At 73.0% G+C, this 11,628-nt stretch overlaps 3 protein-coding genes across 11 annotated transcripts in view; 1 reads left to right on the forward strand and 2 right to left on the reverse strand.

The window, feature by feature from the left end:
* The window catches only part of FSD1 (fibronectin type III and SPRY domain containing 1), a 4,390-nt gene extending 793 nt beyond the window's left edge, over nucleotides 1–3,597 (reverse strand). Inside the window, 12 exon segments of the mRNA XM_083810646.1 lie at nucleotides 120–195; nucleotides 197–372; nucleotides 555–634; nucleotides 728–887; nucleotides 1,044–1,142; nucleotides 1,305–1,514; nucleotides 2,210–2,257; nucleotides 2,260–2,330; nucleotides 2,538–2,560; nucleotides 3,055–3,156; nucleotides 3,239–3,370; nucleotides 3,502–3,597. Coding sequence (XP_083666772.1) covers nucleotides 120–195; nucleotides 197–372; nucleotides 555–634; nucleotides 728–887; nucleotides 1,044–1,142; nucleotides 1,305–1,514; nucleotides 2,210–2,257; nucleotides 2,260–2,330; nucleotides 2,538–2,560; nucleotides 3,055–3,156; nucleotides 3,239–3,370; nucleotides 3,502–3,519 — 1,195 coding nt within the window. The 5' untranslated portion in view covers nucleotides 3,520–3,597.
* A 38-nt stretch (nucleotides 3,598–3,635) lies between these two features.
* Nucleotides 3,636–7,913, forward strand: LOC310886277 (uncharacterized protein). 9 transcript variants are annotated; one of them, XM_083810642.1, is made up of 6 exons: nucleotides 3,683–3,742; nucleotides 5,440–5,619; nucleotides 6,212–6,558; nucleotides 6,884–7,039; nucleotides 7,120–7,212; nucleotides 7,642–7,913. In XM_083810642.1, the coding sequence occupies exons 2-6, from the start codon at nucleotides 5,583–5,585 to the stop codon at nucleotides 7,657–7,659; spliced, it is 651 nt and encodes a 216-aa protein (XP_083666768.1). In that variant the 5' UTR covers nucleotides 3,683–3,742; nucleotides 5,440–5,582; the 3' UTR covers nucleotides 7,660–7,913. The 9 variants fall into 9 exon arrangements, 8 of the variants coding, with proteins under 8 accessions (XP_083666766.1, XP_083666769.1, XP_083666770.1 ...); XR_014575260.1 differs by lacking the exon at nucleotides 5,440–5,619 and having other exon boundaries at nucleotides 3,636–3,753; XM_083810640.1 differs by lacking the exon at nucleotides 5,440–5,619 and having other exon boundaries at nucleotides 3,673–3,742.
* A 555-nt stretch (nucleotides 7,914–8,468) lies between these two features.
* On the reverse strand, nucleotides 8,469–11,317 carry SHD (Src homology 2 domain containing transforming protein D). Its single transcript, XM_083810645.1, has 6 exons — nucleotides 11,022–11,317; nucleotides 10,357–10,447; nucleotides 9,990–10,205; nucleotides 9,374–9,512; nucleotides 8,902–9,021; nucleotides 8,469–8,712 (listed from the first exon to the last, which is right to left on the reverse strand). Exons 1-6 carry the CDS (start codon nucleotides 11,214–11,216, stop codon nucleotides 8,526–8,528), a joined length of 948 nt encoding a protein of 315 aa, XP_083666771.1. The 5' UTR covers nucleotides 11,217–11,317; the 3' UTR covers nucleotides 8,469–8,525.
* Between the last annotated feature and the right edge of the window lie 311 nt (nucleotides 11,318–11,628).

Raw genomic sequence — 11,628 nt, forward strand, 5'->3', positions numbered from 1 at the left:
CGCTGGCTCTTCCCAGGAGCTCTCTGGCTTTTTTGTGCCGGGGAGCCCAAGCACTGGACCCAGCCCTCCAGACACCCCCATCTCCCCTTCCGTCAGGCCCCCGTGGGTCCCGCGCCCACCTTCGTGGAAGTTGCAGTAGACGCCGATGCAGTCGGGCACGGGCACGTCCAGCACCTTGGCCTTGTTGGCGTGTTTTGGCGCTGAAGCTGACCTGCAGCCAGTTGTTGAGGTGGAGGCACCACGAGGCCGAGGTTTTTCCCAGCTGGTCGAACTTGCCGAGGCTGCGGTACGCCACCCCCACGCCGAAGGCCTTGCTGTCGCGGTCGTACCGCACCTCCCAGTAGTGGTCGTCCCCGTCGATCAGCGTGTCGCCTGCGGGCACGGGGCGCTGGCACGGCTCTGCCCACGGGTAGGGGCTGCCACGTACATGGGGTGTCCCCTCCTGCACCCCAGGGTGTCCCCTCCTGCACCCCGGGGTGCCCCGTGCCCACCTCCGTCGCCCCCACGGGCCCACCCTCGCGCCCAGCACCGCGCTCGGGGTGCCGCCAGCTCACCCAGCACCGTGTAGGACTCGGCGGTGAAGCGGTCTCTGCCCCCGCGCCCCGAGGACATCCTCTTGGGGGACTGCACGACCCTAGGACAGACGGGTGGCGGCAAGGAGAGGGTTGGTGTTGCTCGGGGGGGGGGGGGGGGGGCTGCGGGGGGGTGACGCGGGGGCTGGCGTTACCTGGCGGGCGAGTTGGCGGGCGAGGCCGTCCTGCCCTTGCCGTCCTTCTCGCGCGCCTTGACGTCCTGCACCTTGCCGCCCGTGGCGTCCCACTCCACGCTGAGCTCCTCCACCCGCAGGTTCTGGTGGCACGTGCTGGCGTCCAGCCGGAACATGAATGCTGGGGACGGCCACCGTCAGCGTGCCCCCCCAGGAGCCCTCCCGCCTGGCCCCAGGGGGCCGCAGAGCCCGGCACAACGGGGCAGAGGCAGCGCTGGGCGGGGGGCACAGAGGAGCGAGGGCACCCCCGCGCTCGGTGCCGCCGCCCAGCACCCACCTCTCGTCTCCAAAGTGACCGGCTCCGAGAACTCGCCCGCCACGGCCTTGTTACACGCCCGCACGCGGAAATTCATGTACTTCATGTCAAACTTCAGCCCTGCGGGCACGGCGGGCTTACAAACGGGGCACGGCGGCGGGCGACGCCGCGACCCCGTCCTCGGCACCGCCACCCAAACCTCCGGGACAGCCCCAGGCGCCTGCCACCCCCAGCACCCACCCAAGGACACCTTTGGGGCTGGATTTGGCCCCGTGCCCTCACCGGACAGGGTGTACTCGGTGCCCTTGATGCCCTCGACCACCATCCAGGGCTGGTCCTCCTTGGCGCGGGGCGGCCCCTCGAAGTTGGTCCTGCGGTACTCCAGCACGTAGTGGTCGATCTTGCTGTCCTCGTCGGGCATCCTCCAGGCCAGCGTCACGCAGTTGTCGGCCACCAGCGACTCCGCCAGGTCGATTTCGGGGGTGCTGGGCACTGCCCACGGGAGCAGCCGTGCCAGTTCCCCCCAGTGCAGCCCCGCTGCCAGCCGGGCTGTCCCCGGCGCCACCGGCACCGCGCCCGCGGGGCACCCGGCCAGGGCACCCCAGAGCCCCCCAGCAGGGCACGTATGGGGGGGGCTGGCACCCACCGGGTCCCTGGGAAAGCACCCCGAGACCTGTAAGCGCTGCGTCTGGGGGTTCCCAGGCACAGCACCTACAGAGATCCTATGGGAACGGCACCCCGAGGACCCCAGGCATGCACGCACACGGCCCTGGGGCACAGCACCCTCGGAGCCCCCAGAGACCCCGAGCGATGCACCCCAAGCCCCCAAACAGCACCCAGCACCCAGAGGTGCGGCATCCGGAGCTCCCTCCCCAAGCCCTCCCTCCCTAGCTCTTTCTCGCCTCGCTGGCTGGGACACCCCGGGCTCCCCAACCTCTCCCCCACCCCCTGGCACCCCGAAGCCCCCTAAATAAACCCTGCTCCACCATCCCTGCGCTCGCTCTGTCCCCCTGCCAGCCTGGCACAGTCCTCGGTGCCCCGTACACCCTGGCACTGCCCTCGCTTCGTCCCGGCCGTGCGCTGGGAGGAAAAAAAAAACCAAGCTGGCTGGCTGGCCGCCATGCCCTGTGTCCCCGCAGCCCCAGCACCTCCCTCGTGGCCCTGCACCCGCCGCCGGCGGGCGATACCTGGCAGGAAGGCGAGGGCCTGGAGCAGGCGGCGCTCCTGGGCAAATCCACCATCAGATGGCTCATGTTGTCGCTCACCTTGGCCTTGAGCGAGAGGCGGAAGGCGGGGGCCATCGTCACGCTGCACGGGGACATGGGGACACGGGTGTCAGCAGGGCCGGGAGCGGGACAAAACCCCAGCCCCGAGCGGCCTCCCCTACCCTGCGCGTCTGCGGGGAGAGGGGCGGGTGGGGGGTGGCCCCGGGACCACCTCCTGGGGCGAGGCGGTGGGGGTGACACCAATGTTATGGGTTAGTGGGGTCGGTGCGGCCGCGGGGGGGTTCCGTACCTATCCTTGATCTGTTTGGCAGCCTTGAGAGCGCAGAGGAAAAGAGGAGGAAAAAGAAGAGCAGGATGAAACAGCAGCGCCAGGAGCCGGCGAGGCGCGGCGTGCGCGAGTCCCTGCTGGCACCACCGCACGGCGTCCCCGCGGCCCCGCACGGCACCCCACGGCACGGCGTCCCACGTCCTGCCACGGCGCTCCTACGCCCCTCTGGCTCAGCAGAAAGGAGGCACCAAGCAGCACCCACGGCTCTGGGCAGGCGGGGGACGCAGGGGACCCAAGGGACGCAGGGGACCCAGCGCCCCGGTCCCCGCCGGGTGCCCGGCCCTAACCTAACCCCGCAGCGGGCGAAGCCAGCCCAGCGTTATCAAAGTGCCCAGCGCAGAAAAGAGAGGAGCGTGCCCCAAGCGCAGGCACGGGGAGGCGGCAGCTGGCAGGCAGGGGGGGGGGACGGGATGGCCCCTGTCCCCGGGGCAGCCGGGTGGAGACAGAGCCCGGCGCCCGCGGGTGCTGTGGGGCTCACCTGGGTGAAGTCGTGGTTGTTGGCTGTCTCCAGGGTCTGGTTGGCCGTCTCCAGCAGCTCCTCCGAGCTCTCCAGCGCCTTGGCGCAAGCCGCCAGCTGTGCCTGAAGGGGGACAGAGTGGCAGCGGGGTGACGGCGGCCCCGCTCGGCGGGCGCGGGGTGGGGGGGTGGGGACGGGGGCTCACCTGCAGCTCGTAGGTGCGGCTGGCGCGGTCCTGCTTGATCTTGGTCAGCATGCCGTCCTTCAGCTCGTCCAGCAGCGCGTACAGCGACTGGAACTCCCCCTCCAGGTCCTCCTGCACCCGCGCCGAGTTGTCCTGGGGGCAGCACCGGGTGTCAGCGGGTGACGGAGGTGACCGGGAGCACCCCCCCCCGCCGGACAGGACCCCCGCCGAGGCGGGCGCAGGGTCCCCGGGGAGCGCGGGGGCAGGGGGAGCGCTGTCGGTACCTCCACATTCTGCAGCATCTGCTTGAGGGAGTAGATGAAGTTCTGGATCTCCTCATTCTTCACGGCCAGCGTGGTGATGATCTTCCGCAGCGCCTCCTGCCCAGGCGCCAGCGCCGTCAGTGCCCAGCCCCCCCCCCTCGTTGGTGTCCCCCCCCCGTCCCCGTGCGGGTGGCCCTGCGGGTGGCCTTGTGGGCATGGCGGAGCTGCGCGATGACTTGGCGAGAGTGAGCACGGCGCGCGTGTGAGCACCGTGTGCGTGAGCATGGGGTGTGTGTGAGCACCGTGTGTGAGCACCCAGCTGGAGGGGCTCGGGGGGGGGCACCAGGACCCCCCCAGGCACAGCCCAGCGCTGCCCGGGAGGGGGCAGCCCCCGGCAGCCCCGGCTGGCTGCGTCCTCCCTCCCTCCCTCCTTCCCTCCCTCTCCCTCCGTCCTCCATCTCTCCGCTCCCTGCCCTTAACCCTTTCGTCCTGCTCCTTCCTCCCTGCCTCCTCTCTCCGGTTTCTGTTCCTCCACGCCGGTCCTTCCTTCCTCCAGACCTTTATTCCCTCCTCCCCTCCTTCCTCCTGCCCCTCTTCCTCCAGCCCTCCATCTCTCCTTCCTCCATCCCTCCTTCTCCTCTTCCTCCATCCCTCCTTCCCCCAGCCCTCCTTCCCATCTTCCCCCATCCCCCTATCCCCTCCCTCCTCCTTCTATCCCCTCTTCCTCCATCCTTCCTCCCTCCATCCCTCCACCACTCTTCCTCCGTCCCACCGCCCCTCCTCCCCCCATCCCTTCTTCTCCTCTTCCTCCCTCCCTCCCTCCCTCCCTCCCTCCCTCCCCCCTCCCTCTATCCCCCCCTCCCTCCACCACCCCTCCCCCCTCCCCTCTCCCCCCCCCGGTCCCGGTCCCGGTGCCCCCCCGCACCTGGTCGCCCATCCCGGGCCGGCCCCGCCGCTCGGCCCCGCCGCCGCCAACAAAGGGGGAGCGGCGCCCCCGCCCGGCCCCGCCCGCGGGGCACGACGGGAGCCGTAGTCCTGGGGGGGGCCGCGGGGCGTGCCGGGAAATGTAGTCCGGGGGGGGCCGCGGGGCATGCCGGGAAATGTAGTCCTGCGGGGGGGGGCGGTCCCCGGGTTTTGGGGGGGGGGGGCACCGCGGTAACGACCCCTCCCCCCGCAGCCTCCTCGACCCCCCCTTGGCGCCTCCAAGCCCCCAGGCGGGGGGGGTCCGGCAGGGTCCCGGGCTGGGAGACCCCCGGGGGTCCCCTCTGTGCTGGGAGGGGTGCTGAGACCCCCCCCAAAATGCTGAGACCCCCCCCCACGGCTCCCCCAGGGCAAGGGGGGGCCCTGAGCCCCCCCAGCAGGGCCCGCTGACATCCCCTGGGTGTCCCAAGGGTCCTCCTAGAGCCAGTGCTGAGACCCCCCCCCCCCCAGGAAAATGGGGACCCCCCTGGTCCCCTGGGGGAGGGCAGCCCCCCAAAGCCATCCCAAGCCAGCACCCCGACTGCCTTGGGGCAAGGGGGGGGCGTTGGGGTGGCCATGAGACCCCCCCACCCAGGGTCTGGGCACCCCCAGCACCCCCAGGGCAGGGGGACCCCGCAGGAGGGGGCTCAGGAACTCAGGATGTGGGTGCCAGGGGTGAGGGGGACAGGGGGCGTCCCCCAGGCTTTGGGGGGGAACACACCACAGGAGAGCAGCACGCGTTGGGGTGGGGGCGTTCTCCCAGTACGGGACCCCCCTGCCCTCCCGCTTCTCCCAGTGACCCACATGGCCCCCACAGCCACCTGCTCTGGGTCACGATGTGCCCCCCCACCGAGGGGGGGGTTAAAACAGGGGTCCCGGGTGGCACGTCCCCAAACGTGGGTCCGGGGGGGGGGGGTCACCCGGTCCCCAGGTGCCAGGTGCTGCCCCCGGGCCTGGTTCCTGTCGGCGTCCCCATCCCCGTCCCCGTCGCGGTGACAGGAAGCCGTGGCGTCACGGCGGGGCGATGGCAGGCCGGGACACCTCGGGGACAGCCGCGCGGCGGTGACAGGGACCCCGTGGGGACAGGGGCAGCCCCTCAGAGCCCCTCAGAGCCCCAGGGGCAGCCCGGCACCAGCACGGGGATGTGGGGGCTTGGGGTCCTCGTCCCCCTCCTCGGTGGTGAGTGGTGGGGACACGGTGGGGGGGGACAGGGACAGAGGGACGGCGTCTGGGTCCCTATGGCTTGGTGGCTTGGGGTGGGGGGCACTGAGGGGCTGTGGGGCTCGGCCTGGCCCCTGGGTGACACCTGGGGACAGGGGGGGACAGAAGGGGGACGGGGGGGACAGAAGGGGACGGGGGGGACAGAAGGGGGACGGGGGGGACAGAGGGTGCCACTAGGGACATCTTTCCTGAGGGGGAGCCGGGTGGGTTTGGGGCACAGACGTGGGGACGCGCTGGGGAGGGGGGACAGGGGTGGGTGACACGGCTGTGGCTGGGGGACAAGGTGGGGGGACAGGTGGAGGGGGGGGGCAGAACATGGTCAGCTAGAGCTGGTGGGGACAGGAAGGGGACAGCGGCAAGAGGACAGGCACATACAGAGTGGCGTGTGGTCACCGGCCACAAGCAGGACGCTGGGGCCCTGTGCCCGCCGTGCCTCAGCGTCCCCATCCGGCCATGGTGGCACCGGGGGGGACACCCCGGGAGCAGCCAGACCCCCCTGCTCCCGTCCCCGGGGGCCACCGCGCCGTGACCCGAGCGCCGTTCCCCGCAGTGGGCGCCCTGTGGGTGATCCAGGACCCGTCGGAGGTGCAGGTGACGGCGGGCGAAGGGGTGGCCCTGGGGTGCTGGGTGGTGGCGGCGGAGCCTCTGCAGCTGCTCCGCGTCGAGTGGCTGAAGGCCGCGGGGCACGGGGTGCTCTGCAGCGCCCGCATGGGCCCCGCCGCCACCCCGGCCCCCTGCAGCCCCGCCTGCGCCTCGCCTGGCAGCCCCCTCCCCCCACCCTCAGCATCCTGCGGGCACGGCCGGGCGACGCGGGGTGCTACGTCTGCCGGGTCACCCTCGAGATCCCCCGCTACGCCACCGCCACCGGCAACGGCACCGTGCTCACAGTCAGCGCAGGTACCCCCGGGGGGGGGGGGGACACACATGGGGACGGGGGGGTGCTGCCACCCTGCCGCGCGGCACGGGCGCCCCTTGCTCTGTGCCCTTCCTGGGCAGCCCCAGTGGTTTTTAATGGGGTGGCTGGGATGGGGCATCCCCAGGGGCTTTACTGGGGGATCTGGGACGTGGTGTGGTGGGGGGGGGTTAGTGGGGGTCCCTGGGATGTAGTGCTGTGGTGGAGGGTTACTGGGGGTCCCTGGGAGGTGGTGCTGTGGTTGGGGGTTACTGGGGGGTCCCTGGGAGGTGGCTTGTCCCCCAGTGTTAGCAGCTCTCTGGGTCACAGGCAGGGGAATTGCCCAGTCCGGTGCGGCCACGGTGCAGGAGGGACGGGGACAGGACGGGGACAGGGACGGGGACAGGGACAGCGCACAATGGGGCTGGCACAGCCCTGATTCTGCTTTCCCCCCGCCGGCAGCAGCTGACGCAGGACATGGGGCAGGTAAGTGCGTCCCCGCTGGCCCCCCCCCGGCCCAGCACCAGCGGTGCTGCGGTGGTGGCCCAGCTGCCGTGTGCTTGCAGGGCTGGCAGGGGGGCTGGCGGGGGCCCTGGGGGGCGCCTTCCTGCTCCTCGGGCTGGCCGTCCTTGGCTACCGGCACTGGCACAGGAGAACAGGTAACCCCCTGCCCACCCACCCTGTCCCCAAATACCCCCACGCCCGCCTGCTCCATCCGACCCCGTGCCCAAACACCCGCTGCCCACCTATCCCTGTCTCCGTCCCCACCCGTTCCCAAATGCCCCTGTGCCCAAATCCCCTGTGCCCCCATCGTCCCGTGCCCAAATACCCCGCACCCATCTCCCCCAGGGCATTTGCCCCGTTCTCGGACACCCCTGTCCCTGCCTGCCCCGCTCCCCTTCCCCTGCTGAACCCGGGCTGCTCCATCGGGGCTCACCCCATGCACCTCCGGGGACCGGGGGCACCCAAGGGACCCCCTGGGTGTCCTCAGGAGGTCCCCTGGCTGTGCCAGCCCCCGGTGGGCCGTGTTTTGGGGGCCAGGGCTGGCGGTGCCTGGCCCTGCTCCCCCAACGCCTGCCGCCCCTCAGACACAGCCATCTACCTGAACGTGCTGCCCCGCTCGGCGCGGACCCCCAAGAAGTGATTGCCCCCCGCCCCGGAAGGTGACAAAGAGCAGCGCGTACCAGGGGTGGGGGCACCCCACTGGCCCTGAGGGTGCCCCCCCCCGGAGAGGACCCCCAAACGCCCCACGCCCTGCCCCAGGGGCCCCGGTTGTCTGCGCTGGCCGGGGAGTGGAGGCGCCTGGGGCTGCTTTACACAGGAAAAGCCCCCAAAAAAGCTGTTGTGCAGCACCCTGCAACCCCGCTTCCTGTCTTCTGTGCAGCACCTGCGGCACCCACCCCTGGGGGGGGGCAACCGGTGCCAAATTCAGGGTGCCCCCGGCGCGGCCTCCCCAGCACGGGGGGGCTCAGGCCACACGGGGCAGGGGACGCACGTGGCTGGGGCTGGGGAGGGGGCACAGCGCGAGGCCAGCAGGCTCTGCAGCCCCCTGGCCCCCCCCTCCCCATTTCAGGGAAGCTGCTCTGCGGTCCCGCGGCCTCGTTTCAGTTCGCCGTCGGCACACAGGCACGCGGCGGCCGCAGCCACCGCTCCGGAAGCGCTCGCTCCATTCCTGGCACGGCCCCGCCGGGGTTGGGGGGGGCACCGCCGGCAGCTCCCCCCTTGCAGAGGGCACTTCTGCAGCCGGGGACCCCGGGCAGCCCTCCTGGGGGACCCCGGGCAGCCCTTTCCCGGGACGGGAAGGGTGCCAGGAGCCCGTCTCGTCCCCCGTGGGGGTGTCACCCCGCGCCCCCCACACCGTAGCCCCCGGCGCGTCTCATGCCTACGTGCCACGGAGCACACGGCCGGCAGCAGCTCGGGCACACGTCAGCCTTTAATGGGAACAACGGCTCGGCTGCGGGAGCCGCGGGGCTCACAGGGGCTGCGCGGCCACTGGGTAGAGCAGGGAGAGGTGGCGGGCGCCGCGGATGGGCAGCGCCCGCGCTGTGTAGTGCCTCACGGCCTCGGGCACCGAGGGGAAGGCGGCCCCCGCGCGCCCCAGCACGAAGTGTCGCTCCCGCGTCCTCGTGAGCTTCACGTGCACGAAGCCGTGGCTGCTCCTGTGGGGGGGCGGGGGGAAACTGAGGCACGCGGGGCACGGCCTCGGCGTAACCTCAGCGTAACACGCATGCACACGCCGAGCACAGGGATGCAAGCACGAAAACCGCCCCACGCGCACAGCCCCGTCCCGAAACAACCCCCCCAAGGCGCTCGGGTTCTCCCCGGGGGCGTTCCGGCCCCGCACTCACCTGAGCGAGAGCGAGTAGTCCTCGGGGCTGGTCTCGCAGTCCCGCACCAAGAAGCTGCCCTCGCGGCACAGCGCCAGCAGCGTCTCCGCGCCCGCCCGCCCGATGGGGCCGTGGTACCACCTGCACGGAGCCGCGGGTCACCCCGGCGGCCAGCACGTGGCACCTCGGCGTGTGGCACCCCCCCCGCACCCCGAAACGCAGCACCCGTGACCCCAGGACCCGTCTGTATCCCTCTGTCCTGTCCCTGCCACGGGGACCCACCCGTGCCACGGGGACACGTCCATGCCATGGGGACACCCTCTCCACCCAGGGCACCCTTCTGTGCCATGGGGACCCCCCCCACGCCGCAGGGGCCCATCTGTGGGGCACCCTCACTCGGTGCCTCCAACCGGGACGTTGGTGCCACCCCACAGAGGAGGGGACCCCCTCGGGGTGGGGGGTCTGCGTGTGTCCCCCCCCTGCCCCGACTCACGTCTGCTTCTCCAGCGGCAGCGAGGTGTCCACGTGCCCCGGGCTGGGCGGGCAGCCCGGTCTGCTGCCTGGGGGGGGCCGGGGGGGCCGCGGCGGCTGCCGGGACAGGCTGGGGGAGCGCTCGGGGCTCTCAAACTGCACTGCAGGGACAAAGGGGGCCGTCACCCACCGCGGGGGCCCGGCACCCCCACCTGATCCACGGGGACACCAGCAGCCGGGCCACCCCCCCCAGTGCCGGAGCATGAAGGGATGTCAGCGGGTGTCCACCCCCGAGGGCGTCCCCCCCCCCTTGGCTCTGCCTTGCCACGATGTCCCATTGCACCCCCCTGGGGGGAACCCATCGGTGTCGGGGCGCAGCGGGGCCAGGGGACCCCTGGGGTTGCTGGGGACAGCAGTGGTGTGGGGCGATTCCCGTGGGTGCCAAGGGATGCCGCGGCGGCACCTGTATTTAGCAGGGTCCCAAGGGTGCTACGCAGGAGCGCTGGAGGATGCCGGGGTGGGGAGTGGGGTTCCCAGAGGGGCTGGGGGACGTGGGGCCAGGGGACCCCCAGGCGGCACCCGCGGGTACGGGGGGGGGCCGGGGCAGGAGGGTGCTGGGGGCCGCGGGGTGGCGGCACCTGCGAACGCCCGCGAGATGTGGTCCTTCTTCCACTCCCAGGGCTGGTCGTACTCGTCGGCTGGGCGCTCGTCGTCGCGGGGCAGGCGGCTGTCCCGGGCTGCGCCCCCTCCCGCGCCCTCGGCCGCCTTCTCCCACCCCTCGTAGGGGGTGTCGTAGAGCTGGGGCCCCCGCCGGGCTCTCGGCCGCTTGCCCTCCTCGCCCTGCTGCGGGCACCCTGGGGACGGGCAGGGCTGGGAGACACAGCGGGGCCCGGACGCACATGGGGGGCACCCTTGGGTGTCAGCCCCCCCCCCCCAAGGGGATGGGTGAGTAAAGGGGGGGGGGTGTGGGGGGGTGCAGGGACACGGGCACCCAGCATCACCCACCTGCAGCCTCCCCGGGGTCCTCGGTGCCCCCCTCGGGCACCACGTCCTGCTCCCCCTCGAAGGGCTCCGAGTACTCGCTCTCGTTGGGGCACTGCACGGGGGGGGCCTGGGTGGGACGGGACCCCCCCCCCCACGGGACCCCCCCGACACTCCCCACAGGTCCCCAGCCCTGGGGGTCCCCTCCTCGGGACCCCGCAGGGCCCCCCCATTCCCTGCTGCGGGTGCCCCCGGGTCCTTCCCGGGTCCTTCCCACCCGGTTCCTTTGTGCCCTCTCCCCTTCCCCCCCCCCCCGATACCTCCCCCCCCCAGCCCCCTGCCCACTTTCCTCTCCCAGTAACCCCAGTCCCCCCCCCCAGTTCCCCCCACTGTCCCCAGTCCCCCGCTCCTCCCCCAGCCCCCCCAGCCCCCCGGTCCCCCCCGTTGCCCTCGGGTCCCCCCCAGCCCCCCCAGCCCCAGCTCTGCAGCCCCCCCCCCGGCACCCCACTGCCCCCCCAGCCCCTCACCCCCACCCTGCCCCCCCCGGGCCCCCTTCCCCACTCCCCGGTCCCTCGTCCCCGGTCCCCCCGGCTCCCCCCCCAAAAAAAAAGCATCCTCCCCGGTGCCCCCCCCCCAGTCCCTCGGCCTCCCTCCCAGGTGCCCCCCCCCCCCCGTCCCCCGGTTCCTACCTGCTCCGGTCGGCGGCGGCCCCCCCCCGGCCCCGCGCCCCCCACCCGCACCAAGCGGTGCCGGGGGGAAGCGGCGGCACCGGGGGGAGCCGCGGGGGGGGTCCCGGTGCCGGTACCGCTGTAATCGGGTTGGGGCGGCCGGGGGGGGGAGCGCCGGGCCCCCCGGCCCAGGTACTCCCGGAGCCACTTGGCCATAACGGGACCGGCACCGGGAGCGGCACCGGGGCCCCCCCGCAGCCGCCGCCGCCGCCGCCGGGAGCCGCTTTGTGTCGCCGCCGCGCTCGGCGAGGACCGGAGCCCCCGGCCCCCCCCCCCCCCCCCGCCCCCGCCTCGCCGGTAGGGAGGGGGGGGGGACACCGGCACCGGGGGGGAACCGGCACCGGGTGGGGGAACTGGAACCGGGGAGGGGAACCGGTACCGGGGGGGCAACGGGCACCAGGGGGGGCAGCGGCACCAGGGGGGAACCGGCACCGGGGGGGCAGCGGCACCGGGAGGGGGGGGTTAGGAGGGGAGGGGAAGGGGGTATGACCCGAGGGGGGGGGCACGGGGAACGGGGGGGACACCGAGACCCCCGCGGGGGAGGTGGTGGCAGGACGCCCCCCCCCCC

The sequence above is a fragment of the Anser anser genome, assembly GCF_964211835.1.
Source record: "Anser anser genome assembly, chromosome: 25".
Taxonomy (NCBI): Eukaryota; Metazoa; Chordata; class Aves; order Anseriformes; family Anatidae; genus Anser; species Anser anser.